Source organism: Alexandromys fortis, unplaced genomic scaffold, assembly GCF_014885135.2.
Source record: "Alexandromys fortis isolate MF-2015 unplaced genomic scaffold, M_Fortis_MF-2015_v1.1 scaffold_13, whole genome shotgun sequence".
NCBI classification, from domain to species: domain Eukaryota; kingdom Metazoa; phylum Chordata; class Mammalia; order Rodentia; family Cricetidae; genus Alexandromys; species Alexandromys fortis.
The window spans coordinates 13,303,949-13,330,654 of NW_026067908.1; the positions used below are offsets into that span (position 1 = coordinate 13,303,949).

At 42.2% G+C, this 26,706-nt stretch overlaps 1 protein-coding gene across 1 annotated transcript in view; it reads right to left on the reverse strand.

Moving 5' to 3' along the window:
- Positions 1–26,706, reverse strand: part of Patj (PATJ crumbs cell polarity complex component) — a 305,836-nt gene that overhangs the window by 34,100 nt on the left and 245,030 nt on the right. Inside the window, exons 33-37 of the mRNA XM_050136448.1 lie at positions 26,052–26,185; positions 12,666–12,749; positions 4,646–4,839; positions 3,096–3,243; positions 2,140–2,226 (exon numbers count right to left, since the gene is read on the reverse strand). Coding sequence (XP_049992405.1) covers positions 2,140–2,226; positions 3,096–3,243; positions 4,646–4,839; positions 12,666–12,749; positions 26,052–26,185 — 647 coding nt within the window. The remainder of the gene's footprint in view (positions 1–2,139; positions 2,227–3,095; positions 3,244–4,645; positions 4,840–12,665; positions 12,750–26,051; positions 26,186–26,706) is intronic.

Below are 26,706 nucleotides of genomic sequence, written 5' to 3' on the forward strand. Positions count from 1 at the left end.
GTGGGTGTAGGGAATTAAACCCAGGCCGTCTGCAAGAGTAACAAGTGCTCTAAATACCCCGGGCCATCTCCAACCCCTCCACTTTCTTTACCACATATCTTCTATTCATCAATTAATTAATCTTTTACAGTTAATTTTCATATAGGTTATAGAGATCTGTAGACTTTAGGATAGGCACACCTTTCTTTGGTATGATACAGAGGTCCCATATATCCTAAACTGATCTTACTTTATTTGTGATCTAGTTAATCATGACCTCTTGGGACCCTGTCTCTACCTCACTGAGTGTTAGGATGTCAGGTGTGTGCTACCATGCTGTTTATATGGTGCTTGGGATAGAAATTTATGAGCCAGCAGTTATACTTAACCACTATCAAACACCAAACTATACAAACTTACAATTAAGTAAGATGTATTAAAACCAGATACAGAGCTGGGGATGAGGCTCAGTCTGTAGAGCACTTGCCTAGCATGTGAAGTTTATGAATCATGATGATATTTATATATATTCCTCCAGAAGAGTCAGAAGTGCAGTCTGCCCAGCACCTCAACTGTTAGTCCAGTGGGAAGAACAGTGCATGTCCAGTATTGCTCACTTTGTACTCTAGTCTCCTGTGTACAATGAGGCTGAATAGAACCACTCACACGGATGAGTCTTCCCTCAAAGAAGAAGCATGCCTGAGACTGCTGTCTTGTATCTGCAGCTCCCATTGTCAACTTAATTATCCACCAAATCCCTGATTATTCACATGTGGAATAAGCAGCATTATGTGTTTTTATGTTTGCTGCTAATTACAGAAGCTGGGCTGGGTAGGGGGATCCAAATTTAACAGTGTGGATTAGGTTAGATTGTTTTGAAGATTACGTAAAAAAAATTTTATTTACGTGTGTGCTATGTCTGTGCATGCAGAGTGTCAGATCCCCTAGAACTGGAGTTACAGACAGTTTGAGTCACCATGTAGGTACTGGGAATTGAATCCAGGTCCTTTGGAAGAGCAACAAGTAATCTTAACCTTTGAGCCATTCTGCTAGGTCCACTTTGAAGATCCTTGAAGTCAAAGCAGTTAGTCTGTGACCCTGTCTGATCAATGACAAATATTTAAAATTCTCTTATTACACTAATTTGTGTGTAGATGTGTGTGTGTGTGTGTGTGTGTGTGTGTGTGTATAAGCACATGCCATAGTATGAGTGTGACAGTCAGAAGACAACTTTTGGGAGTCAGTTTTCTCCTTCTACAAAAAGAGTTCTAGGAATTAGACTCAGGTATCAGGTTTGGTGGCAAGTACATTTACCCGCCAGTTCACTGGCCCTCATGCTATCCTTTCCGCCCATTTTCTAACATGAATGTGCCAAAGCAGCGGCTGACAGCTTGCAGATCCAGACACACTAGGCTGTGGGGAGGCTGTCGTTACAAGGCAACCAGAAGAGTCACACTTTAACCTTAAAAAGGGGGGCTGTCCATCACCCCCAAAGAGACTAGGGAGTTACATGCAAGTTTCTACAGTTGAATCATGTGCCAAGCGGGACTAACAGAGGGAGTCTGAGTGTGTCAGCCATTATAACACACACAAAAATTACCGTGAAAATACTTCATTAAAAAGGTGGTACTGACATCAGTCTTGCAAATCAATATATTTGCTAACTCACAAAATGTCACTCACTAATACCTCCCTGCCGTAAGAGAGACCCCCATTTTCTTTTTTGCTCTCCTAGGAATATACCATTAATTGCCTTCAGCATGTGTGAGTGGCTATTCACAAGTTAACTTTACAGCAATGTTTAATTGGATGAACAGAACAATGTTGTGCTAATGAGGGTCAAATTGCCACCAGATGTTACCTCTTTTTTTTCCTTTTTAAAATAAACACAGCTGTGTATGTGTGTGCACGGGCAATATAGAATAGCGGGAGACAGAAATGGTTCTAAGAAAACCCTATAAGCAATAAAGGAAAAACTTGTGGGGCTTAGTGAATTTCCACCCCACCTTTCAGTTTCATTTCAAACACATGAAAACACACTGAAGTAGGTGCTGTGAAAATGTGTATATCAGACATCATTTCTAAATAATCATTTATGAGATGAGGAACTTCCTCCCAGCGGGTGCAGGAGAGAGAGTCAGATAGGAAGACATCACCAACCTGGCTATTTTGTGAGGTCTTCCAAGAGGAAGCCCAGGAACCAGCCCGGAGTCTCCCAATCTCCAGCTGCACAAGGCCCTGGACACACTTGGGAAGACAAGAAAAGACAGAAGTAAAACACAACAGCATTGATGATCTAAAACACCAGAGTGGGGCCTTCTGCAGCCAAGGCTTACTAGAGGGAACTAGGTCAAAAAGGAGAACCAGCCATCCAAAACCCAAGCAGACAGAAAGTCAGCAGCTTCATCCGTGGGCCCTTCAGATGCATCAAATGGGCTTGATACCAACCGCCTTTCTTTTCTCTCATTTCCTTTCTGATGAAAGTGTTCAAAAAGTGGGAAAGAGCAGAGTGGGAAACCCAACAGGAGACAGTTCACAAATCCAGGCCCTCCTCTGCAGAGTAACTGAGAGCTGACTGCACCAGGAAGCCCGGTTATTATAACAAACCTCATCTGTCTGTACAAGCTTCCACAGTTGCTATAAAGATCCACTGGTTGCAACCAAAGGGGAAGGGGGTTCGTGAAGCAGAGCCCCTTAGCTGCGAAGTCTGAGCTGCAGACTTCCACAAGCTCACCACAACCCAGGGTGGGTTGACTCTGTCTTCATTTGGGAAACGAGAAGCCAGTCTAGATGAGTGTTAGCATTCCCTTCTAGTGATCAAAGTTGGGTTTGATGAATGCAGAGAGAAGGGGGCGGACCCCATGCCCTAGGATGGGCTGGAAGACAAATGTGACAGTTGGACCGGTCACTACATGAGAAACGACCTCAAAGGCCCAGGCAGGCCCCTCTGTCTGCCGCATCAGCACAACAGCTGTACTTTAAAGCTATTTTCAGCCACCAGGTATTACATTTCTAGTAAGAATAGAGCAAAAACATCCCACCGAGGCCAAAAAGACCGGGCCAGCTCCGTGAGCCTTGGTCACTGTAGCTAGGTCGTAAGCTGCCTAGGGACTCACCTTGAGGATGGTGGCCACTGTCTCCTGTGAGGCATGTCTCAGGTCCTCTCCATTCACAGACAAGATCTGGTCTCCTTGAATCAATCTGCCATCAAGGTCTGCGGCTCCGCCTTTCACAATATCAGATATAAACACTCCGCTTCCACTCCTGTTAATATCACCAAGCATTGTGGGATGGGCACAGGCAGTTAGTTATTAACTAAAATTGGACCTTACTTTATAAAGACTTATGTTAAGATCTAAAACTCAAAAGTTCTAAAACCAATCCATTAAGTCCACTGCCATCCACTAACTTTATAATAATAAGCTTCATGATTAGATTATGCCTCTTTGTCCTTTGTATTATACATCCATCTTTGCCTACTGTGTTCTTACTTTTATTGGTGGTGTAAACTGTGATCCCAGCACTTGGGAGGTGATGATTTTACTACAGAAAAATAGCAATTTACTTCTTATTTTATTTATTTATTTATTTATTTATTTATTTATTAAGACAGGGTTTTTCAGTGTAGCCTTGACTGTCCTGGAACTCCTCTGTAGACCAAGCTGGCCTTGAACTCACAGAGATTCACCTGCCTCTGCCTCCTGAGTGCTGGGATTAAAGGCATGCGCCACCACTGCTGATGGATATTTACTTTGTAAAGATGCAGAGTTTATGGCCTGGAGTACAGCTCTGGGGCTGACTGCTTTCTGATGGAAGCATGACCCTGGGGTGATCCCAGCACCCCATACAAAAATGAGATGAGCAAGCTATTCTCTTAGAGTAGAGTCCATTGCTAGTGACTTCCTTTCATTAAAATATATTTTTAAATTACCATGTGTTTATGTAGGTAGACATGTGCAGGCCAGCACATGCATGGTGGTCAGAGGACAGAATGTGGGGTTGTTACTCTCCAGAGAGTCTAATCCAGAGCTTCACGCTTGCTAGGCAAGCAGTCTACCAACTGAGCTAAATCCCCAGCTTCTTATTTTCAGTCTTTAAGGAATTATGGAATTACTTGTCAAGAGGATCTGTAACCCTTAAGAGATACATTTGACCCTTTACAATGAAAAGCTTCATACTAAAGAATATAAATGTTCTTCTCAAACTAAATCTGCAATACAGATGGCGGACGAGGATCACTTTGTCCATCTCTGACTCGACAGTAAGGGCAAACGCAGTGTGTGGTGGTGCATTCCAGCTGAGTCTGAGACTAGCCCCAGCTACACAGTGAGACCCTATCTCAACAAACACCACAACACAGAGCCACCATCTCTGACTGGGATGTCCTCAGGGACACAGAAAGCAGCTCATCTTGTCTCCACAGTTGCTCTGCACCCTCACGTGCAAGACAAACCCACAGATACTGCCCTAGGCAGCCACTCTAATCCTTCCTGCAGAGCTGAGTGCAGACTCAGCAGCCCAGCTGGAACCAGCTGTATCTCAACATGACACGTCTTAGAAACCCCCTCATTACTCTACAGTAAGCTTTCATTTCTAGTGTTTACAAGTATTAGTCCCCATGTACTGGAGAAAAGGGCTGACTTTGACTTGAACAACTCATCCTTACCGTTTCCCAACAATGCTCAGGCCCAGTCCTCGGCCAGTCTTCTTCTGCAGATCCACAAGGAACACCTCCAAGTTCTCCTCATCTCTGTACTGCGCCTCATCTCTGTACACCACCAGGCGCACCTTCTGGGGAGTCTGCCTCAGGGCTGTGATGGCTTCTTCATGGCTGCAGCTCCTCAGGTCAACCCCATTAACCTGAAACAACAGCCATTCTGAGATGGGCAGCTTACCACAGACTTCAGATTGCTGCTGCTCCTTGATGCAACTGATGAGGACTCTCTAGAAAGTTCCAGTCATTCTCAAAGCACACCATAGTGACCATCGAGAGTATGAGCTGCTTCACACAAAAAGACCGCACCCCACAAAGAACAGAGGGTGGGTTGGTGTGCCTGGTCACATATTTACACAGCTGTGAACTTCACTGCAGAGTTAGGAGAGCTGGTGTGTGTGTGTGTGTGTGTGGTTAGTTGTTGAGGTTGGAGGGAAGGAGCCAGTACAGCTATTATCCCAGTTAGTAAGTATCTTTGGGCTGTTTGCTCGTTGGACTTGACTCTTCTTTGTTTGTCTTTCTGTGACAGTCTCACTATGTAGCCCTGGCTGTCCTGGAAATGCTATGTAGAACAGGGTAGTCTCAAACTCGCAGATATCTGCCGCCTCTGTCTCTCGAGCACTGGCATTAAAAGTCTGCACCATTACAAATCTGGCTGGCTCCTCACCCTTAGTTGCTCAGATCTTCAGTACTGGCCCAGAAAGAAATAAAGGACAAGTGTTTCCAACAGCTTCAAAGAAGCCCTTGAAGGTTCATATTTGAATCTGATAGCAAGGACACAGAGAGGCCCACTACCAGAGAACACACGATACTGGAAACAGTCAGTAAAGACACACAAATCTGGGACCCCATCCCTAAACCCCACTCTCTTGCTCTGTTATATGGAGATCACAGACAATTTACTTTTTAGGTAAATATTTCCATCGTGCTTGTAATGCCAATACTTATGGATTCCGTCCCCCCAAAGCTTTCATTTTTACTAATGAATATTAGCTATATAAATACTGGGTATCATTGTGGTATCTCCACAATACACGTAATGTACTCTGATCATACTTATTACTTCCCTTATTACCTCCTCTCGTCCCCACACCCTCTTCCTGATCTTCATTTTCCAAGCAGTTCTTCTTTCACTTTCCTGACTTCCACCCACACAGACATGAGACGGAACACATGATACTTGACTGAGTCTGACTTATTTTGCCTAACACGATGGTACGCAGTTCCATCAATTTTCCTGCAAATGACATGATTCTATTTTTCTTTATGGCAGAATAATACCACATGGTGTGTATATGTGTGCAAACTGTGTTTTCTTTATATACGGATGGGCATCTAGGTTGATTCTATGACTTGGCTTTTGAGAATAAATAGTACCACAAAGCTGGACAGGGGTTTGCACACTTGTAATCTCTACACTCAGGAACTCCCACATATCTGAAGCTAACCTGAGTTACATAGCAAAGCGCTGTCTCAAAACAAACAAACCAAATGGAACAGTACTACTGTGAACACGCATATGCCGGCATCTCTACTGCGTGCGTGCTGATGAAGACTGAGCTGTGTGCTCAGGAGTCTCTCTGGATCACACTGTTCTTTTCTTAGGTTTCTGTGTGAGCGGTGCCACTGCAAGCCTGTGGGGTCAGAGGGCAGCTGTAGGGGCTTCTCTTCTTCTTCCACCACATGGCTCAGGGACGGAACTCAGCACTCAGGTTACTAGGCCCTCTTACTTGCTGAGCCATTTCACTCTGCATTGTCTCTTCTCACTGGCTAACTATTTCCTTTGCCATGCAGAAGCTTTTTATGTGATCTCATTTGTCAGTTCTTTCTTGACTAGAGTCTTATTCAGAAGTCACTGCCTATGCCTACTCCTGAACTACTCTCCTCTTTTCCCAACTAGTTTAAAGTCTTAAATTATGGTTGTCTTGGGTTATGTTTCTATTGATGTGATAAGACACCATGACCAAGACAACTTATAAAAGCAAGCATTTCCTGGGGCTCACAGATCCAGAGGGTTATAATCTATGATTGTCATGGTAGGGAGCATGGCTATAGTCTAAATTCAATATATACTGTTATCATGACCATTTACAGATGAAGAAACCAAGGAATTTGACCAAAATCACACATCTAGTAGGTGGAGAAGTCAACATTTGAACCCAAATTTGTTTTCCTTTCTATAAAAGCATGTGTGTGTGTGTGTGTGTGTGCGCGCGCGCGCGTGTATGTGGAAGACAGAAGGTGACACTAAGTATCTTTTACTATTCTTTCTCTACCTTATATATTGAGGCAGGGTTTCTCACTTGAACCTAGAGCTTGAGAGAGGACTTTATACTGTAGCCCAGGCTAACTTCAAACTCACTATATAGTTGAGGCTGGACTTGAATTCCTGATATTCCTGCATCTACTTCTCAGCTCTTGGTTTATGGAGGTCAGCCACCACACCAGTCAGAAACATTTTTAAAAGTGCTGAGCACATGGCTTGATGATAGGGTGCTTGAATTTAATTCTCAATTCCATTTTTTTTTTTAAAAAACTACTGACTCATCTCTCCAGTTCCTAACCAGACAATCTTTCCATTCTAGTCCTTTCACCACGCAGCCTCATAGGTTAGTCCCTGAATAGGTTATTAGATGGATCATCACAAATAGTTAAATAGTTGGTACTGATCAGTAAATTTCTACAAAGAAGAAACTCAGGGACAGGGTAGCTTTGGATTCAAAGTTACTCCTTCCGGGTGACATCTTGGAAAAGAGCTGAACAAAAGGAAAAATAGCCCCAACTCTGGCCAGACTGGTGGCAAGAGTGGAAGAGCTCCTGACATGTGACTTCCACCCCTTATTCTGATACAGCCCGTGTGACCCAAGAAGGTCAAGCCTGTCTCTGAACCTGGTCCCTTTATTTCTTCAGTAAAAGACAGTCTAAGGCTTTCCTAACTCTGATACCTAAAGACCAGGGACCCTAGGCATCCAAGGAGGAAGGGAGAACCAACTTTTCTTGAAGAAGGTAACTTTGGGGCTGTGTTTAAATTTTTTAAATTATTTTATCTTTAATGTTTATGGATGTTTTGATTGCATGTATATCTGTGCACCATATGTATGCCTAGTGGTCAAAGAAGCCAGGAAAGGGTGTTAGATCCTGTGGAACTAGAGTAGCAGATGAGTCGCCATGTAAACGCTGAGTCCTCTGGAAGAGCAGCCAATGCTATTAATTGCTTAGCCATCTCTCTAGCCCTGCCTTTAAAAAATTAATTAATTTTGTTGTATTCAGGGCTTTGCACATGCTAGGTATGAGCTTTCCCCACCCCACTGGGCTGTTGTCTAAATCAGATTCTGTGAGCCAAGAACATGCCTAAAAGGCCAATCACCCATTACCAAGATGCCGTTTTCTTTCTGGTGCATCTCAGCACTCACAGACATCCAGAGTCACGTTGGTTAAGGACATGGGTTCAGACAGAGGCTGAATTCAGTTACTATGCCAGTCTGACTTCCTGGCTTTGTGAAACCCAGAGATATGACTTCAGTTGGGTTTCTGCGTCATTCATGAGCTGGAGCCAGGAAGAATACCCACTTTGCGTTGAGAATTGACTGAAATAAACTCTGTCAGGTTTATGGTTTGTAACCCGGCACATAGGTATTTACTGTAAGAAATGACGGGCTGAAAGGAAATGCTGCCAGAGCTGTTTTCCTCTGCGCAGGACGCCTCACCATTCCTTCAGGTCACTAAGTATGCTTTTGCATTGTTAGTGAATCAGCTCACAGAACAAAGGGGAAACTGTGCTTCCAGGGAACGTGAGATACGCTGATTATTTTCCTGTCGTCCAACAGATGGCACACAAGACCACTTCTACTACTTGAAACACTAGGTGACCTCGTGGACTGAAGGTGAACTTTGTAAGCCATCTCAAAGGCCTTAGTAAATACACAAATAACTGAAGGCACTGCCATTGAACTCTAACACTACAAAAGCAGTTTTTACCAAGTTCTGGCACTAGGGGGCCTGCTCAGATCAGAGTGACCTCAGCTGGCTTCCACAGGCTGTGCTGGTCAGGAAGCGGCATGAAGGAACAAACGAAGTCTGAGCATTGCTTTAGGCGCCTTAGACAAGCACTGCCGACAGTGTTCACAACACTGCTTGCTGATGTGGGGGTAGTGGGAGTGGCCCCTGTTTGAGAAGAGCTCTTGAAGGTCCTGCTGTCCCATCCTTTTAGTAGGCTGGGCATATGAAAAGTGGACGAGCCACTGCCAGAGAAGGGCTTTGGGGAATTAACTCTCTTTCTGATCCTACTTTCACAGGATATAACAGCAGTAAGGTAGGGTAAGAGAAGGGACTGGCCTAAAAACCACCAGGAAGAAGAGTTTATGCTCATCAATGTCTGAAATTGTTTGGTTGAGTTTTTGGAACGAAATCTGGCTTTATCCTAATTTTAACATTAAGATACTGTGATGTTCAACATTGTCAATTTGACAAGATCTACACCCACTGAAGAGATGAACCTTCTAGCATGTCTGTGGATTATATAGATCAGACGAACTGAAGTAGGAAGACCCATGCTAATGTAGGCATTACTGTCCATGGGCTACTGTCTCAGCCTAATCAAGGAGGAGAATGTGAGTTGGGCGTGTTCTTGCTGTTCTCTGCTCCTGTGTCTGGATGCATTGTGATCAACTATCACTTACTTCTGCCACCACACTCTCGGTCAGAGCTGTATCCCCTGGAGCTGTAAGCCAAACAAGCCCCTTTCCTTAAGTTGCTTTGTTGAGCACTCTGTTGTGTCAATGAGATGAGCAATAAGAAACAGATATTATAAGAGCCATGGCAGAACAGCTTGCAGAATGTATGATAAAAAGGGATAGTGGTCTTAAAAAATGGAATTGAGAATTAAATTCAAGCACCCTACCATCAAGCCATGTGCTCAGCACTTTTAAAAATGTTTCTGATTGGTGTGGTGGCTGATCTCCATAAGCCAACAGCTGAGAAGTAGATGAAGGAATATTAGGGATTCAAGTCCAGCCTCAACTATATAGTGAGTTTGAGGTTAGCCTGGGCTACAGTATGAAGTCCTCTCTCAAAACAAAAACAAAAGTGGCTTAGTTTGGGCTAGCAAGATGCCTCAGTGGCAAGCCACTTGCTAGCAAGACTGATGATTTGAATTTGATCCCGGAACTCACAAGGTGGAAGGAGAAAACAGGCTCCTGTAAACTGTCCTTGGATCTCCACACGTGTGCTGTGGCATGCGTGTGTGTGTGCACGTTGCCCCCCACATTCATACACATATAGGCAATATATGAATAAATGTTGAAACAAGTCTTGTTTAAGTTTTCATTTTTAACGAGTTCTCACCAAGTTGCCTACCCTGGCCTTGAACTCACTCTAAATCTCTGGCAGGCTTTGAACTAGTGCAGCTTCCTGAGTGCTGAGATCATAGCCTGTACCATCAGGCCTGGCAGGAAAATTTAACTAAGATATAACTGATAGAAAATCAGGTATATACATTTGCATTTAAAAAACGATTTATTTTATATGTATCAGTATTTTGCCTATATGCATGGCTGTGTACCGCATGCATGTCTGGTGTCCACAGAGGCTAGAAGAGAGTGTTGCATCCCCTGACACGGTTGTTACAGACAGTTGTGAGCTGCCATGTGGGTGCCAGCAATTGACCCCGGGTCCTCTGGTCTTCCAGTGCTGGGAACTGCTGAGCAAACTGGGAAGTTTCTACTTTTAATATTAAACCCACTCACCTTGAAATGCCAATTATGACAACATCAATTGACTAGAAAATCTAGAAAGAAACCAGAAGTCCCCAAAACTTTGATCAGTAAAAAACAGTGTTGCTTGCAAAAGCATCCAGTCTAATTCCTGAAGAAGGCCCGTTTGTTTTTCTAACCTCATTCATCAGTGCCTTGACAAGCGCACTGGGGATGCATCCTAATCCAGTGTGCCACACAGTCAAGGTCTGCAGAGAAACCCGGCAACCTGACCTGAACTTAATCTGCACTTAGCCTGGATTCCCTTTTTACCCTTTGCATCTAGGTGCTCCACTCTTGATTACAGCCCTGTTTCATCTTGAAAGCCAGAAATGAGCCACTAAAGGAGAAATAAAGTTCTGTGATGTCATTCATAATATGTTATAATAAAAATACAAAGTGAAAATTACACATGCCCACCATAAAGTCTCTTCCATTAAATTCATTCAGTGAAAGATGCTAAAGTCTCACACCACTGAAACTCTCTCTAGCTCCACCTACTAGAGTGCCTGGAATTGACCGTGTTGTGGGATAACCTTTTTGTATACTGTGAAGAAGAGTCTCTGCCTAAGGTGCCTTCTGATTGGTTTAACCAAGAACTGAATGGCCAATAGGTAGGCAGGAGAGACCAGGGAGAACTTCCAGGGAGAGAGTTGAATTCGGGGTTAGATCCAGGCACACAGGAGACACCAGCGAGACACTGAAGAAGTCATGGAGGAAGTTATGGAGAATAGGTAGCAAGCCAGGTGGCAGAATGTAGATTAATATAAATGGGTTAACTTAAGTTGTAAGAGCTAGTTGGAGATAAGTCTAAGCTAAGGCCAAGTTTCCATAATTAATAATAAGACTCCGTGTCATTATTTGAGGGTGGCAGCCAAAAAGAAAGGCTGACAAGAAAGTCTGACTATAGACTGGCTTCCTGCTCATCTGTTTCTTAGCATCACACTGACTATTGTTACACTATTATTATTTTTAACATATTAATGTCATCAGTGGAAACTATCTCATTTAATGATTTTTTTTTGCTTATCCTACTTTAAAGATTTTCTTACTTTGATTATGTCTAGTGTATGTGTGTCTGTCTATGTGTAGGTATGTGCACATGAGTCTGGGTGCCCTCGGAGGCCAGAAGAGTAAGATTCTCCCTAGAATTGGAGTTACAGGTGGTTATAAGTTGCTTGACATGGGTGCTGAGAATTGAATTTGGGTCCCCTGGAAGAACAGTAAATGTCTTTAACTGCTGAGCTATTTCTTCTGCTCCCTAGCATCTTTTAGAAGGCTTTAACAATATTGCAAAATGACAAACTAGTTAAAGAATTTGGTGAAGTAGCTCTGTGTTGGTAAGTACTAGATAACATCTAAAAAGAAAGATTTTACATTTTTATTGACTTAAAAATGTTAGTGGTGAGGCATGGCTTTCCTTTTTACAAATGGCGTATTAGAATTAAGGAGATTACTTATGGCAACAAAGTCTTTAAAATTGCATGTGTGTGATATTTATGTGTTTGTATGTATATGTTTTCAGCAGGGGATTTAGTAAGAAAGGGTGGAGAGATTAAAAACCATGAATATATATATTCCTGTCATATTAAAATGATAGAATTGTAAGTGGTAGTCTTCTTTGTCAGGACCACGAGGGGTGCACCCACCCACTGAGACAGTGGGGCTGATCTATTGGGAGCTCACCAAGGCCAGCTGGACTGTGACTGAAAAAGCATGGGATAAAACCGGACTCTCTGATCATGGCGAACAATGAGGACTGATGAGAAGCCAAGGTCAATGGCAAGGGGTTTTGATCCTACTTCATGTTCCGGCTTGGTGGGAGCCTAGCCAGTTTGAATGTTAACCTCCCTAGACATGGACGGAGGTGGGAGGACCTTGGACTTTCCACAGGGCAGGGAACCCTGACTGCTCTTTGGATTGGAGAGGGAGGGGGAGAGGAGAGGGGGGAGGGGGAGGGAAATGGGAGGCTGGGAGGAGGTGGAAACTTTTTTTTCCTTTTCTCAATAAAAAAAAAGTTTTCTCAGATTTAGATCAACAATGTCATGGTTATGAAGCAGTGGTTGTTGGGCAACACTGAGAAAGAAGAGGCTATGGCACATGCTTTGTTCCGCAGGAAACAAATCACTGTGGGAACAGTAGAATCAAAGACAGGCGCTTTGACCTTAGGGACCAAGGTTAATCATGTCCAGTGTCACAAAGAGCAATTCAGAATGGGGTACCTCTAAAATCTGGTCTCCAGCCCACAGTCTTCCATCTCTGGCTGCTGCACCTTCTTCATAGACTTCATGGATAACTATAGCATCCTATAAAAGAAAAATTCCCACTAATGGTTAGCAACCAGACACAACCTTAAGCAAGCATCCAGATGATGGGCAGCAACCCTCAACTGGCCATTTGCTAATGTTTACTTGCTTGATATAAACATAAATAAGAAGCAAAGTTAAAGGTTCAGAAGTACAATTATATTTTCCAAAGATGATTATTTCACTCCTTTAGGACGGGATTTGTCTCAGATCCCATGTTAAACTTCCCCCGTGTTCTTTCTGTTGACCTTAAACATTTGCTGCTGCGTTCAAACTTGAGGTGAACTCTGCATCATTTACTTTTTACTGGTAATTTTAAACAGTTTCAGGTATTTACTAGAGCTCAAGGGTTCAGCGTAGAATAAGTGTGGCCTGATCAAGGGTTCTGCCAGGCCTCATTACTTGGGCGATGAAAGAAAAGAACCTGGTGAAATGAGCTTGTGTTGAAGGACAAAGCGGGATGTGGGAGGAAGCACTCAGAAACCAAGTACAGGTCAGCTGTGGGTTTGGGACGCCTTTGAACTGAATACTCTAGGCCAGAACTGTAGGACACTTTCTGTGACAGGTAACCTTTCCTTAAAAAATGTCTCCTCATTAATGAATTAAAAGTAATCTGCATCTCTTTGTATTCATAATCTCATTATTTGTTTTCTTCTATTTAAAGTTTTTTTTTTTCAATATCCTTTTAGTCATGTCCTTGTGGGTGTCTGCTGGCTGAGTCTGAGGAGAGGTCTAGGATGTGATGTGTTCGAAGATGGCACTGCCCCTTCCAGCTGTGGGTCTGCAGAAGGCCATGAGCTCTTCTGGAACTGAACAGTTTACTAGCTACACATGTGGCTGGCCGCCAAGTGTCATCATGGGCAATAGAATGATCAGCTTTCTTGTCACTCGTTAGCGAACACCTATGTAGCAAAGGTGCCACACACGTTCATCTGTGCCACTCAGTCTTCCTAACAGCTGAGCAACCTAGCACTGTTAATCCTGCTTGCAGAAGAACAAGTGAAGGTCCATGGGTTTCAGTTCTGAACAGGTCTTTGCAGTTTCTGACAGGACAGACGTAAGTCTGGGCTCCTACCATGTGACTGACCTGTTTGAAAAGGCCAGGCTGGCTTCTCAATATGATCGGTTTTGTGGAAAAACTGCCACCTCAGTTCCACAGCAGTAGCCTCAAGGGCACGAGTGGATCATTTTGTGTGGAGTGGAAGGAAGGAAGCCTTGGGACTAGTAAGACGTTGCCGTCTACAGATCTCAATGGCAGAAGGTGGCACAGGGTCTGGTCCCCACTGCCGCAGTGGGAATGAATCCCCGTCCCCACAAACAAGCTTCTCCTTCAACTCCACTGGTTCCTTGTATCTTTTCTCCAGCCTTTACCTCTCCAGAGCTGTTTCTGAGTGAGTTTTTTTTTTTTTTTCAGGGCAGGATAATATAACCAACAACACACCATATACCACTGACAGGTTGATATTTAAATACATATAGAGAAATCATCTTTATGTGTTTAGAAAGTATGAAGGGCTTCAAATGTTGGAAGGTAACTCCTTTGTTTCCTGACGTTCTCTTCAAATCAATCAAGGGTCACATCCTCCACTAATCCTTGGTGTGAGTCACCACTGCATCCCTGCACTTAGCAGAATATCACAGTTGTTTTTCCATGGACCCATTCCCCTATCCCTGATGCTAAAATTCAGAACTGCTCCCAGTTCATCTCTGTGTTCTGGTGGCAACCCGAAGCAAATACCCATCAAGTCTTCTATTTAGTGTTTATCAAGAAAACATCGACGAGAGAAGAAAGAGATCAAGATGACTCTGAATGGTGAGGTGGGTAAGGCTAGTATGTCTTAATTCTGTTTCAGTCTACCTTCTGATGGCAAAGTATTAACAATACAAATCCAAAACACTCAACCAAAAATGGATGTGAAAGTCATATGAATTCCCATATGAATTTTGTTAGCTCAGAGAACCATTTAAAGGAGCCAAGCAGGAGAGAGACTTAATTATCACCGAGCCCCACAAAATCCCCAAATTCCTCCAAGGGGATTAAACTCTGAATTGCTGGAAAAGAATTTGATAATATGTAATAACAGAGCCTTAGACAGAGGCAAATTCACTGCACACTACAGCGCATCAATCAAATTTTCTTTACTGTTCAAGCTGCCAACAAGTAGATAAAGTAACTCATAAACACACTAATCATTCAGCAAAAGGCAATTTTATCCTTGTCACAATAGGCCCATAACACTTAAGGAAGCCATGTGTTAGAAAAATTAAGCAATGTCGTCCGTGGGCTGAAAGAGCTTAAAAAGCTTTACATTGTGGACAAGCTATTCTGGACTAATGAGGTTTTTATATTTAACACGTGTAGATTTTCAGTAGATTACTTTAATAAGCATTTTAGAACAGAATTTTGACTGGGAACTCCATGGTAGATAATTATGAAGGTCTGTGTCCACATGGCTTTGTTTCCTGCTTGCAGGCAAGTTTTCCATAGCTTGGATCACCCTTGAAGGAAAAGCAGTCTTTGCCACACTCATAAAAGCCTCCAACCACACTCCCCACAAGAACTCCTAAGGGATGCTTTAACCACAAAAGTTCCACATTAAATTTCACATTTAAGATGGAAAACATTTATCAGTATTCCAAAAAAGTGTCAGATCTCGTTATCCTGCCTTCAGGGAAAAACTGCTCCTAATGAGAAAGACCCACGAGTACTGAAAGCAATATTAAATATATTCCGTATTAAATGGGCATTTCTTTCTTTTGAGAGAAACCATGGCTCAGACCTCTGTGAGCCCTGCTGCTTCCAAAGACTACTTAATAGAGTTCTTAGCTGTCACTGTTCAGAAATCACAGTAGGCACGCCTTCTACGAAGTGCAGTGCGCTCTGCTCACAGCCAAAGCACTGAGCCATGGGGGGGGGGCTAATGCAACAAGGGGAGTAGAAGCCTAAACCATACTCCAGTATTCACTGAAATCACAGGCTGGACGTAGCTAAAGATGAAACGCTGGGTTAAGCTGATGAAGCTTATCTCATTTTGAGCAAAATTGTAAGCTTGAACTATATCTAGTTAAATACAAAGAATACAGTTCTTATGATTCTTCTTAGAACCCAAATCCTTTAATACTCTCTTCAATTTTCTCTCTCTCTCTGTATGTATGTATGTATGTATGTATGTATGTATGTATGTATGTGTGTATGTATGTATGTATGTGTGTACATCTGTGTGTCTTGACCCAGGGCCTTATGAATTCATGTTTAACCTAGTGGTCTATGATTTAGCTGTTTCCAGCCTCTTCACCCAATGCTTTTAGGAAAAAAGCTTTGCTATTATACTTCAATTAGAACTTGATCTGAAAAAATAAAGTGCAGCAGTGTTTGGAAGGATTCAGGACAGGGAGTCTGAAGAGTCACACTTCCTGACACTCTCGAGGTAGCTTGTTAAGTTTCTTTGTGATGTGGGAGTGTCATATATCAATCTGTTGATTTCATTGGTTAAGTAATAAACCAACTGCTTGGCCTCATAGCTTAGAACATAGATGGGAGGAGGAAACAGAATAGAATTCTGGGCGGAAGAGGAAGTGAGGTCAGACTCTGCTCTGCTTCAGGAGAGACGCCATGCTCAGCTCTGCCGGATAGACACGATAGCTCTGCGCTCTGAGGCCAGGATGGACGTAGGTTAGAATCTTCCCGGTAAGCGCACCTTGGGGTGCTTACACGCATTATTAGAAATGGGCTAGTCCAGGTGCGAGAATTAGCCTGTAAGGGCTAGAGTTCATGGGCCAAGCAGTTCCTAAATGAATACAGTTTGTGTGTTGTTCCTAAATGAATACAGTTTGTGTGTTGTTATTTCGGGCATGAGCTAGCCAAGCAGCCGGGGTGTTGGGGACGCAGCCCCGCCGCTCATATTACAACAACTTTGTTTACGATACTTAACAGTGTCAGTGGAACACACACCCTCTAACTCCATATCAGCTTTACAATTCTGTTTCTCCCCACACGGTCGCACAGAGAATCTACCATATAGTAGAGACTGACTGAATAATGAGCCCCCAACACAGACATCAAAGTTTCAGGAGTTATACCTAGTAAACAGAGGGAGGAAGATATGTCAGTATAGTCTAAATGCAAGACTCTGAGGCATGCCAACATTTCTATGTTTCTTGTCACCATCAAAACTCCAATGTATGACTTGCTGCTTTTCTCTGGGAGAAACATAGTTTATTCGCTTTCTGAGCATTTTATACATGTATACAACACATCTTGATCATGATCTTCCCTTTCCCTCCCTAACTCTGCCCAGATCCACCCCCTTTGTAATTTTTTTCCCAAGAATGATTATGATACAAGGAAATTTCAGGATATTCTATCTCCAATAGCTGTGGGTTCTATCTCCACAACCAATAATGAATTGCACAAACTGGGTCTATTGACATGGGGTCTATAATCCCAGCTACTTGGGAGGCTGAGGCAGGAGGATGCCAAATTTAAAGGCATAATTCAGACAAAGCTTACAAGGAGCTGTGAGCTGCCTTTCTCACCATCTCCTGAGACTTTTCTCCTGACTGACACAGGTGCTTAATTTCAGTACCTGTGAGAACATTCCTGACAGAAGGAAGTCAATAGATGTGTCAAGTGTATATTAAATATACTGCTTTCCTATAAAACAACAGAATGTGACATTACAAGAAACACAGTATCTGCCAAATTGATGTCCTCACTGCTTGCAAATTCCATAGACTAAACAGTTTCAATGCAACTAATACAATCACACACATACCCCTCCCCACACACTTACTTTCAGGGGTCATAAACTTTTGCACACTATTTACCAGGTGACTAATCTATGAAATGAAGTCACAGTCATAATAGTGACCACGAGAACTGCGGTGAGAATCAACAAACACGTTAGACTTTAACACTGTGATAAGCTTTCTCTTAAGCTCAAAAATGAAGTTTATATTTACCTAAAATTGAGTTCTTGTGCCAAGCATGATTTAACAAAAAGGTGATGTTCATGAATATGCATATAACTGTCCATGCTGAAATATTAATTCATTGAAGGAAATGGATAATATTTGCATTACATTTTATTTTATTTCTCCCCTCCAAACCTTTTCATACACCCCCTTTCACTCTCCTCTGAATTCATGGCTTCTTTTTTTTTCACTAATTGTTATTGCATGCATATATGTATATACATTACATTTTATAAGTCCCCACAGTTCCATTTGTTCCTTATTTATTGAAATCTTACTCAGCCTGCATAATATTATTGCTTGCAGTCACATTCTTATGGCTGAATGTCCAAATCCAGGGTACTATTCGTTAACATTCTTCCAGTGTGATTCATAGAGGTTTTGTAAACTCTACTTGATTTTAAAGTAAAGTTAAGGTAAAAAGATGTTTTGTGTAAAAATAGATGACTTAAGCAATAATGATAAAAGGAGTTGTGCTTTGGGGGTTACATGCCAAGGCCAACCGCGCTCCTCGTGAGATAGGCTGTGCAGAGTTCACATGAGGGTGAACTGCTAACAATCAATGTAAATTAGCGCTCTACCCTGCTTACTTAAAAAATATCCAGGAGTTTACACTGCTGTAGCACCACTTCCAAATTGTCAAAAGTAGTAATAAATAAACGCGAACACAAAATGATGGGGTCAAATGGAATTACTTCAGAATAGACATGGCTGTGGGAAAGAAAGGTAGTATGCACGTGAATTTCTTGGGAGGTGAACTTTGCCACATAATGTTCAAATGCCCAGGGCCTCCACCCTTATGATTTAGTAAGGTATAACACATCTGGCTTACACAACTGTGTAATAGAGGTAGATTAGATTGGTATTACTTTATAGAATTTGTGTGTCATAACAAATTAGATTATTAGGGCTATGCTGCAGCTTAGTGAAAAGTGCATGCTTAATGTGTGTGAATCCTCGGGTCCAGCCCCAAGCATATAAATAGTTATTAAATCATGTGTGAAAAGAAAAAAGAAAAGTTAAAACTTGGACATTAATGATAAAATTCTAAATCTGACAGTCTAGAACAGGGGTTCTCAACCTTCCTAATATGCTAACCCTTTAATACAGGTCCTCATGTTATGGTGACCCCAACCTTAAAATTATTTTGTTGCTACTTCATAACTGTAATTTTGCTTCTGTTATGAATCATAATATAAATGTCTAATATTCAGGATATCTAATATGTGTTGTAAGGTTGCAACCCACAGGTTGAAAACCACTGGTCTAAAGCCTTTTAAAATTGAGAATATCTAAATTTCTTAAAGCAGGAAAATGGAAGGAAATGGAAAATGTTATACCAAATGAGACAACCCAGACCCAGAAAGAAAACAGTTCACAATCTACTCATATGAAGATCCTCGCTTCAAACACGGAGAATTGTGTGTTTGACCTGGAGTGTCTGTAGAAGTCAGGACACTAGAAAACGTTCATGAGAGAGGAGAGAGGATGAGGCCTCAGTTGAGAGTTAAAGGTTCAAGTGGGGGTGGGGCAAGGGATGGCAGAGGGAATGGGGAAGATGAGAGGATGCCAAGTGGATTAACCATAAGAGTGCATGAAAAAGTCTTAAGGAAACCTACTAAGCTATGAGCTAATTACAAATACAACTTAAGCAAAAAAAAAAGTTTAAACTGACGTACTCTGATGGGTAGGTACATTGCTGTTCCTAGAAGGTTATTTAAGTAAAAAAAAAAAACAACTCAGTTTCAGGCACTGAATACCTTCTTTAAGTTAGTGGTCAAGGAGGCCTCAGAGGCACATATACAAGCTATGGCCATTGTTCTTGGCTGTCCACCATAATTGCATGACAGTAAGACCCAACTGCTGAAGATATCACACACTGTGGTTTCAGGACACAGAAGAGGGTCAGTGAAGTGATTGTAAGACTCTTGCTGCCAAGTGAAGTAATCTGAGTTCAATCTCCGGGGTCCACATGGTAGAGGAGAGGACAGACTTCCAGCAAGCTGTCTGTCCTCTGATCTCCACTCTAGTGCATGCATGCCCACGTGCATGTGTGTGTACATGCGCACACGCACCCCCCCCCCCCAAATAAATGTGATAGATTTTTAAAAAACAACATCTGTAGTTTACAATCTCTCTTAAGAATTCACCTGCCTCAGAAAAACAATTACTAAATGGGACCTCCTGACACTGAGAAGCTTCTGTAAAGCAAAAGACATGGTTGACAAGACAAAACGGCAGCCTACAGAGTGGGAAAAGATCTTCACCAACCTCACATCGGACAGAGGGCTGATCTCCAAACTATACAAAGAACTCAAGAAATTGGTCAACAAAAGGACAAATAATCCAACAAAAAAATGGGGTACAGACCTAAGCAGAACTCTCAACAGAGAAATCTAAAATAGCTGAAAGACACTTAAGGAAATGCTCAACATCCTTAGTCATCAGAGAAATGCAAATCAAAACAACTTTGAGATTCCATCTTACACCTGTAAGAATGGCCAACATAAAAAATACTGATGACAATTTATGCTGGAGAAGATGTGGGATAAAGCGAACACTCGTCCATTGCTGGTGGGAATGCAAGCTGGTACAGCCCCTTTCAAGATCAGTATGGTGATTTTTCAGATAATTAGGAAACAACCTACATCAAGACCAGCAATACCACTTTTGGGTATATACCCAAAGAATGCTCAATCATGCAACAAGGACATATGCTCAACTATGTACATACCAACTTTGTTGTAGCCAGAACCTGGAAACAACCTAAATGACCCTTGACTGAAGAATGGATAAGAAAATGTGGTACATTTACACAATGTACCACACACTGTGGTACATTTTTTTTCTACAAAGCAGAAAAAAATAATGACATCTTGAAATTTTTGGGCAAATGGATAGATCTAGAAAACATCATATTGAGTGAGGTAACCCAAACCCAAAAAGACAAATATCATATGTACTCACTTATAAGTGGCTTTTAGACATAAAACAAAGAAAAATCAGCCTATAATTCATAATCCCAGAGAGCCTAGACAAAAAAGAGGATCCTAAGAGAGACATACATGGATCTAACCAACATGGAAAGTAGAAAAAGACAAGATCTCCTGAGTAAATTAGGAGCGTGGGGACCATGGGAGAGGGCAGAAGGGGATGGGAGAGGAAGGGAAAGGAGTAGAGAAAAATTCATAGCTCAATTAAAAACAAAAACAAATAATCAAAAAAAGAAGAGAAAATATGGTACACATACACAATGTAATTTTTATTTAGTCATAAAAATAATGAAACATGACATTTGCAGGAAAATGGATGGAGCTGGAGATTATTATTTTAAGTAAAATAAGTCAGACTGGGAAAAACAAATACCTCATGTTTTCTTTAGTGTTTGGAATTTAGGATTAAAATTATACATGCAAGAAAAAAGAAAACATGCTTTATACCTGTATTCATTACAATCATTCTCTTGAAGAATATAATATAACCATATTGTAATTTCTATATTACCTGAAAGATTTTATTGGTGTATATAAATATGAAGAGCCGAGAATCAGAGATCAGAGAATATAAAAGAATAAAAAGAAGCTCTGAAAGAAATGAAAAAAAAAAAAAAAGAATTGACCTGCCTCATGTTTGGTGGAACAGCACTCAAAATATAAAAGCAAAGCCTGTGTCCTTGTTGGCTTTTCTCTTGTAACAAAACCCCAAGACAGTGCAAAGATACTAACTAGGGCTTTTATTTTTAAATTTTTCTTTGCAAAAGTAAAAACAGATTCTAACTTCCATAAAACAAACAAGCTAGCCCATAATAACTTGGCCTTACTTGCTAGTTAAATAAAATAAAGCAACTCCTAAGACTTTAAATGTTAAGAGCACATTGTGAGATGTCAAACGTGGGCTATGGCGTTTTCTTACTCTATCATCTTGAAGATGAGAGCCATAAGTGTAAATGCGTATCCTCTGCTATAAAGCAAGAAGCTGAGAGGTTATACTTATGCAGAAGTTGAGTGTAGCCTTTCCCAAGAGTTCTCTAGGGACAACACACTCACTGGGTGCTGGCAGGTCACTTGTTGGTCCTCAATAATAATGTAACACCTGCCTGTCACTGAGCCCATGGAAAACACCTAATTTTGTATGAGGGGAGATTCACTCTCAGGACACAGGCACTGGGTCATTCCCATCCTTTCCCAACAAGAAGTTAATCCTAAAGTTTCAAAGAAGGTCAAAACTGTCCCTCTGGCCTCTTTCCCAACCTTGCAGTTCACACTTCAATGACATGATTTCAATACTGCTGTAGTTGTGCCCAGAAGTAATCAGGGACTCTAAGAATAAAACCCATTACAGAGACTCCTCATAGAGCCAATGGGGTCACAAGGCTTGGCACCAGGTAGGAACAGCACTCCCTAGAGGAACTGAGTGAGGCCAGTGGGCTAGTGTTTAGGAAGGCACAGGAGCCTGGTACGGGCCCTGTTTAAAGGGTGTAAGGCTCTGTACAGCTTCTAGATACACACGTAAAAATAGCATGTAGAGTTTGGTAGATAAAATAAATCCCTTCTACAGATGGCACACAGTGGTAGAGCTAGCAGAGAGAGACCCAAAGAGTGGACTTTAAAGCCAGACCATCTGTCCAAATACTACCTGTTCCCACCACCACGCTATGTCTTTGGAGACACATCTCCCTTTCATCTGAAGATTCTACAACCAATACGACTTCTAGCACAGGGTGTTGTGAGGATGCATGTGAATTATACAACAAGAGTGCCTACAGCAGTTTTAGAAGCTTGATACCAAAAAAACAAAACAAAAAAATTCATCTAGAAATAAAGTCACATTTCATGGTATAGGAAACATATAGAGGTAAGAGATAAAGAGAACTAGGGATCTACTTGTGTTTGTGTGTGTATATGTGTGCGTGCGTGTGCGTGTGTACACCAAAGAGCAACGTTGTAACAAAGACAAGGTTTCTCGATGGGCCCAGGACTTGCTGATTAGGCTAGGCTGGACCCCAGGACAGGCCTGTCTTTGCCTCCCCAGCTCTGGAGTTACAAACACGTGTCGCCATACCATGTTGGGCATCACACTCGGGTCTTCATGCTCTCACAGTAAGCAGCTTACTGACTGGGTTATCTCTTAAGCAGAGGATTTACTCTAACAACTAAGGGCACTTGGCAATCTTAGCTAAGGCACATACCCCTAAAGTATATGCTTGTCATTAACATGGGCACAGTGCCTCTCAGGTAACATCCTGAGATTCCTCCCCCAAGAATCAGCACTGTGCTCAGCTCTGCTGCCATGAGGGCGCAGTGAGAGTCTACACTGTGGTTGCTGGCAACAGTGTCTAGAAAAGGGCCTGCCAGTGGTCCAAAATAAAGACCTACTCCTGAGTTTTCTTTTCCTCTGTAACACCCCACATCTGGCAATAAAATAACCTCAAATACTCTGGGGTGCTATATTTTATTTCTTCAAGAATGTGGGTGTAAAACTCTGATCATGCCTTTAATCCCAGCACTCAGGAGGCAGAGGCAGGTGAATCTCTGTGAGTTCAAGGCCAGCCTGGTCTACAAGAGTTAATTCCAGGAAAGCCAGGGCTGTTATACAAAGAAACCTGTCTTGAAAAATCAAACCAAACCAAACCAAAACAAAAGAAACCACCACCAAACCCCCCTCCCAATCAGGAGACAGGCATTTTGAGAAGGTCTTTGGCAGGTCTGGGAGGGGCTAGCACTAGTTTTCAGCAGGGTGAGCACTCTTCCAGTTTTTACTTGCAGATTAGATGCCATCAAAGAGCAGTGTGGTATTTTGTGAGGCAAAGCAACACTTCACCAAGACCAGCAAGAACAAGGGAAGACAGGGAAAAAGATGGAATTATACACATAACAATGGAAGGAAATACAATGTGAATTAATAAACCACACCTTGGCTGCACAGTGTACTTTATCTGGATTCCTGGCTTCCACATTTCATACAACAATTAGTCTATAATAGTTAAACTCAGAAAAAGCTTTCTACAGCATCCCTTTTCCCTACCCTCTAAACATTGGAAGAATTACGATTTTTCATTGGTTGATTTCCTACCATAAGTAGACTGCAAACACTAAAAGACAGAGTTAATGAAGGCAGGGCAATGTCACTCAATTTTACAGTCCAGGTCAAAGCAAGAAGAACTGAGCAAACATGCAAGCTATCACAGAAGACCGTGCGCTCCAGAGGCCAGCCTGGCAGAGGCGTCACAGATGAGAACAGAGGCAGAAGGCTGTCTCCGAGGACAGGACCAGGTGTGTTTGTAAACTTCTGAAGGCTCACCCTTGTCATTAGCTCAGTACTTTCAAAGGCTGGTGCAGGTGACTGGATGCAAACACACAGGACAAGACATGCGATCTCCCTCTATGATCTCAGAAGCCATCTGTCCTGGCAGAGGACTGATGAGGTGTCAAGAGACTAACTCTACAGATGGCCAGATCTGCTGGCCACATAACAAAAAGGACATGGGATTCTGATTGGGAGGGGTAGGGAAGGGAATAGGAGAGGTGGAAGTCAGTCCTGCCCTTCCCTGCACCAAGGCTGAAGCTATTCCAAATAGCAGAGGTTCTGCTCATACCCAGTTCATTTCCTGAAATTTCTTTTTTTACAATCTCCCACCTTTGTTTGCAAACTTCTGGCTGGATGGATAAAGGGATCCATGCGCTAGTTTTCATGCTTCATGTGAAAACTTGGGGGAGCATTAAAAAAGGAAAGTGATCTTCATTGTGTTCAAGTACTTTCCACTTCTATCCTCTTTTTGGTTGCAAAAAAAAAAATAAAAATAAAAAAGACAGTCCTATATATTTTCTGTGATTCTAATTTGAGGCTTTTGATAAGGTTAGGAAATAAAAGCTGTGTCCCATCTCTCATTTTAAGTGACACTTATCTTTCAAGAACAGTGGGATTTATAGTCTCAAATGGCAGAACTATTAGGAACCTCAAGATGCTCCTGAGGAACTTTTATCTTTGCATTCTTGAGGTGGCAAGAGAAGCAGAGCAAGATGCTCAGTAAGGCCTCGAAAGGGGAGGCTGGGTCCCACACAGCACAGCTGTATTGATACCAACACTGGGGGAGAGCAGTTCATGGCTGCTCAGCTGAGCTGACTCCGTTCTTCCGAGTCTTCTGGGAAATCTAGTGCTATCTTGGGCTAAGTCATAAGAAGAGATTTATTTATGATAAAGAGATCAGATGATTAAGTTTGTATATATGTGCACCATGTAGGTGCAACGCCCAGGTATTGGATCCTGTGGAACTGGAGTTATAGACAGCCTTGAGACACCATGTGGTACTAGTCATAGAACTGGATCCTCTAGAAGGGCATCCCATGCTCTTAACCACTGAGTCATCTCTCCAGTCCACTGAACATTAAAATTTTTATCATAAAAAATTCAGTATTAAAAATGAGTTAAAATGTAATTGCCCTGTTTTGTTTAAATGTAGCTTTATATATATACAAATTCACTTCTTACAGTATTTAAGGTATCTCTTTGGGGAAATGGGAGAAAAGAGCCTTTAGGAGGGAGCTAGTACCCATGTCAGGGTATAGCTTCTCAATACTACCCCAATGGCTTTGGTATGGCAAGGATCACAGTTATAAACCATTTTCTGCTGTTTATGAGATCTGAGCATTTCTACAGCCCAGGAGTAAAGATTACTAAAATAGTATATGAATATAACACTGTTTAATGATATGACTTAGTCACACAGAAGAAAGGCTGTAAGGAAAGGGCAATCCTTCCCCAGTGATAAAAGCTGGATAGACATAGTACCCCATGCTAGATGAAGAGAAATACAGGAGTTTAGAGCTGTATGGAAGCCAAGGTCTGTGTGAGAGGCAGGCAGCGCAACTGCCTGTGGGGCCTGGGCAACTCTGCACCCTCAGTTCCATCCAAGGGACATCACACATAAGTAGGATGCGACATGCAGCAATTTCTGACTGCAGAGGCAGAGGGAAGGTTAGGACATAAATGTCCTCAATCACAATATTTTGATGAAGCATAAGGAGTTAAAAGTCCGTTGGTCGATAACTTCAGGCTCAGAGCACGGTACATTTACTTCTGGGCTGGGTAGTTCACTGGAGAGTCAGCTGCAGGCCAACATCCTCTAGGACGGGAGGGTAGATGCAGAGACACAAGGCCTACAAGCTAGATGCAGGAGCACCAGTGTAGTTCCTGCAGCTCCTGAGTTCCCTTATGTTTTAGGGAATGAGTACTTATATTTTGTTAAGCCTCCAATGTAAGTATCCTGGGCCATAATGAGCTTCAGAACTAACTCTGTGACAGTAGACAAGTTTACTTCTAGACACTTACCAAAGGTGTGTCTCTTCCTCCTACGATGCTGAGACCAAGCCCTGAGCGCCCCTTGGATATCTCTATGATCATTTCCTGGCCAGGGACAATGGGACACGTTGCAGGGTCCACTGAGAGAGGAGCCTGGAAGTTACCTGGAAAGTGAAAGGCACAATGATTAGCAGTAGGAGATGCAGCTCGTCTTGCACCCACTGGAGCATACGGTGTGTGCTTCACGTCATTCCCTTTGCATGAGGCACTATGAAGGGAAAAGCTGGGTCACCGCTCGCCTCACCCACGGGACAAGGCATCAACTCCTCAATCTGTCAACTTATCAATTTTTTTAATTAAAAAAACTCAAAACCCACCATGAAAACCAGCATTGAAAAACTTAAGATGACTAAATATTTAGGTCCACCAAAGCATACCGCAATGAGTATAAGAGCTATTATGACGGAAGACTGGGGTTTATAAGAATGTCACAGGCTGAGCACCCCTAACACAGATATCTGAAATTTTTGATCAATGACATGATACTATAAATGGAAAATTCAACACATGACTTCATGTGATAGGAGAAAGTAAAAATATGGACACATCCAAACAGCCTTCAGGCTGTACATTATATATCTATCTCTCTCTCTCTCTCTCTCTCTCTCTCTCTCTCTATATATAT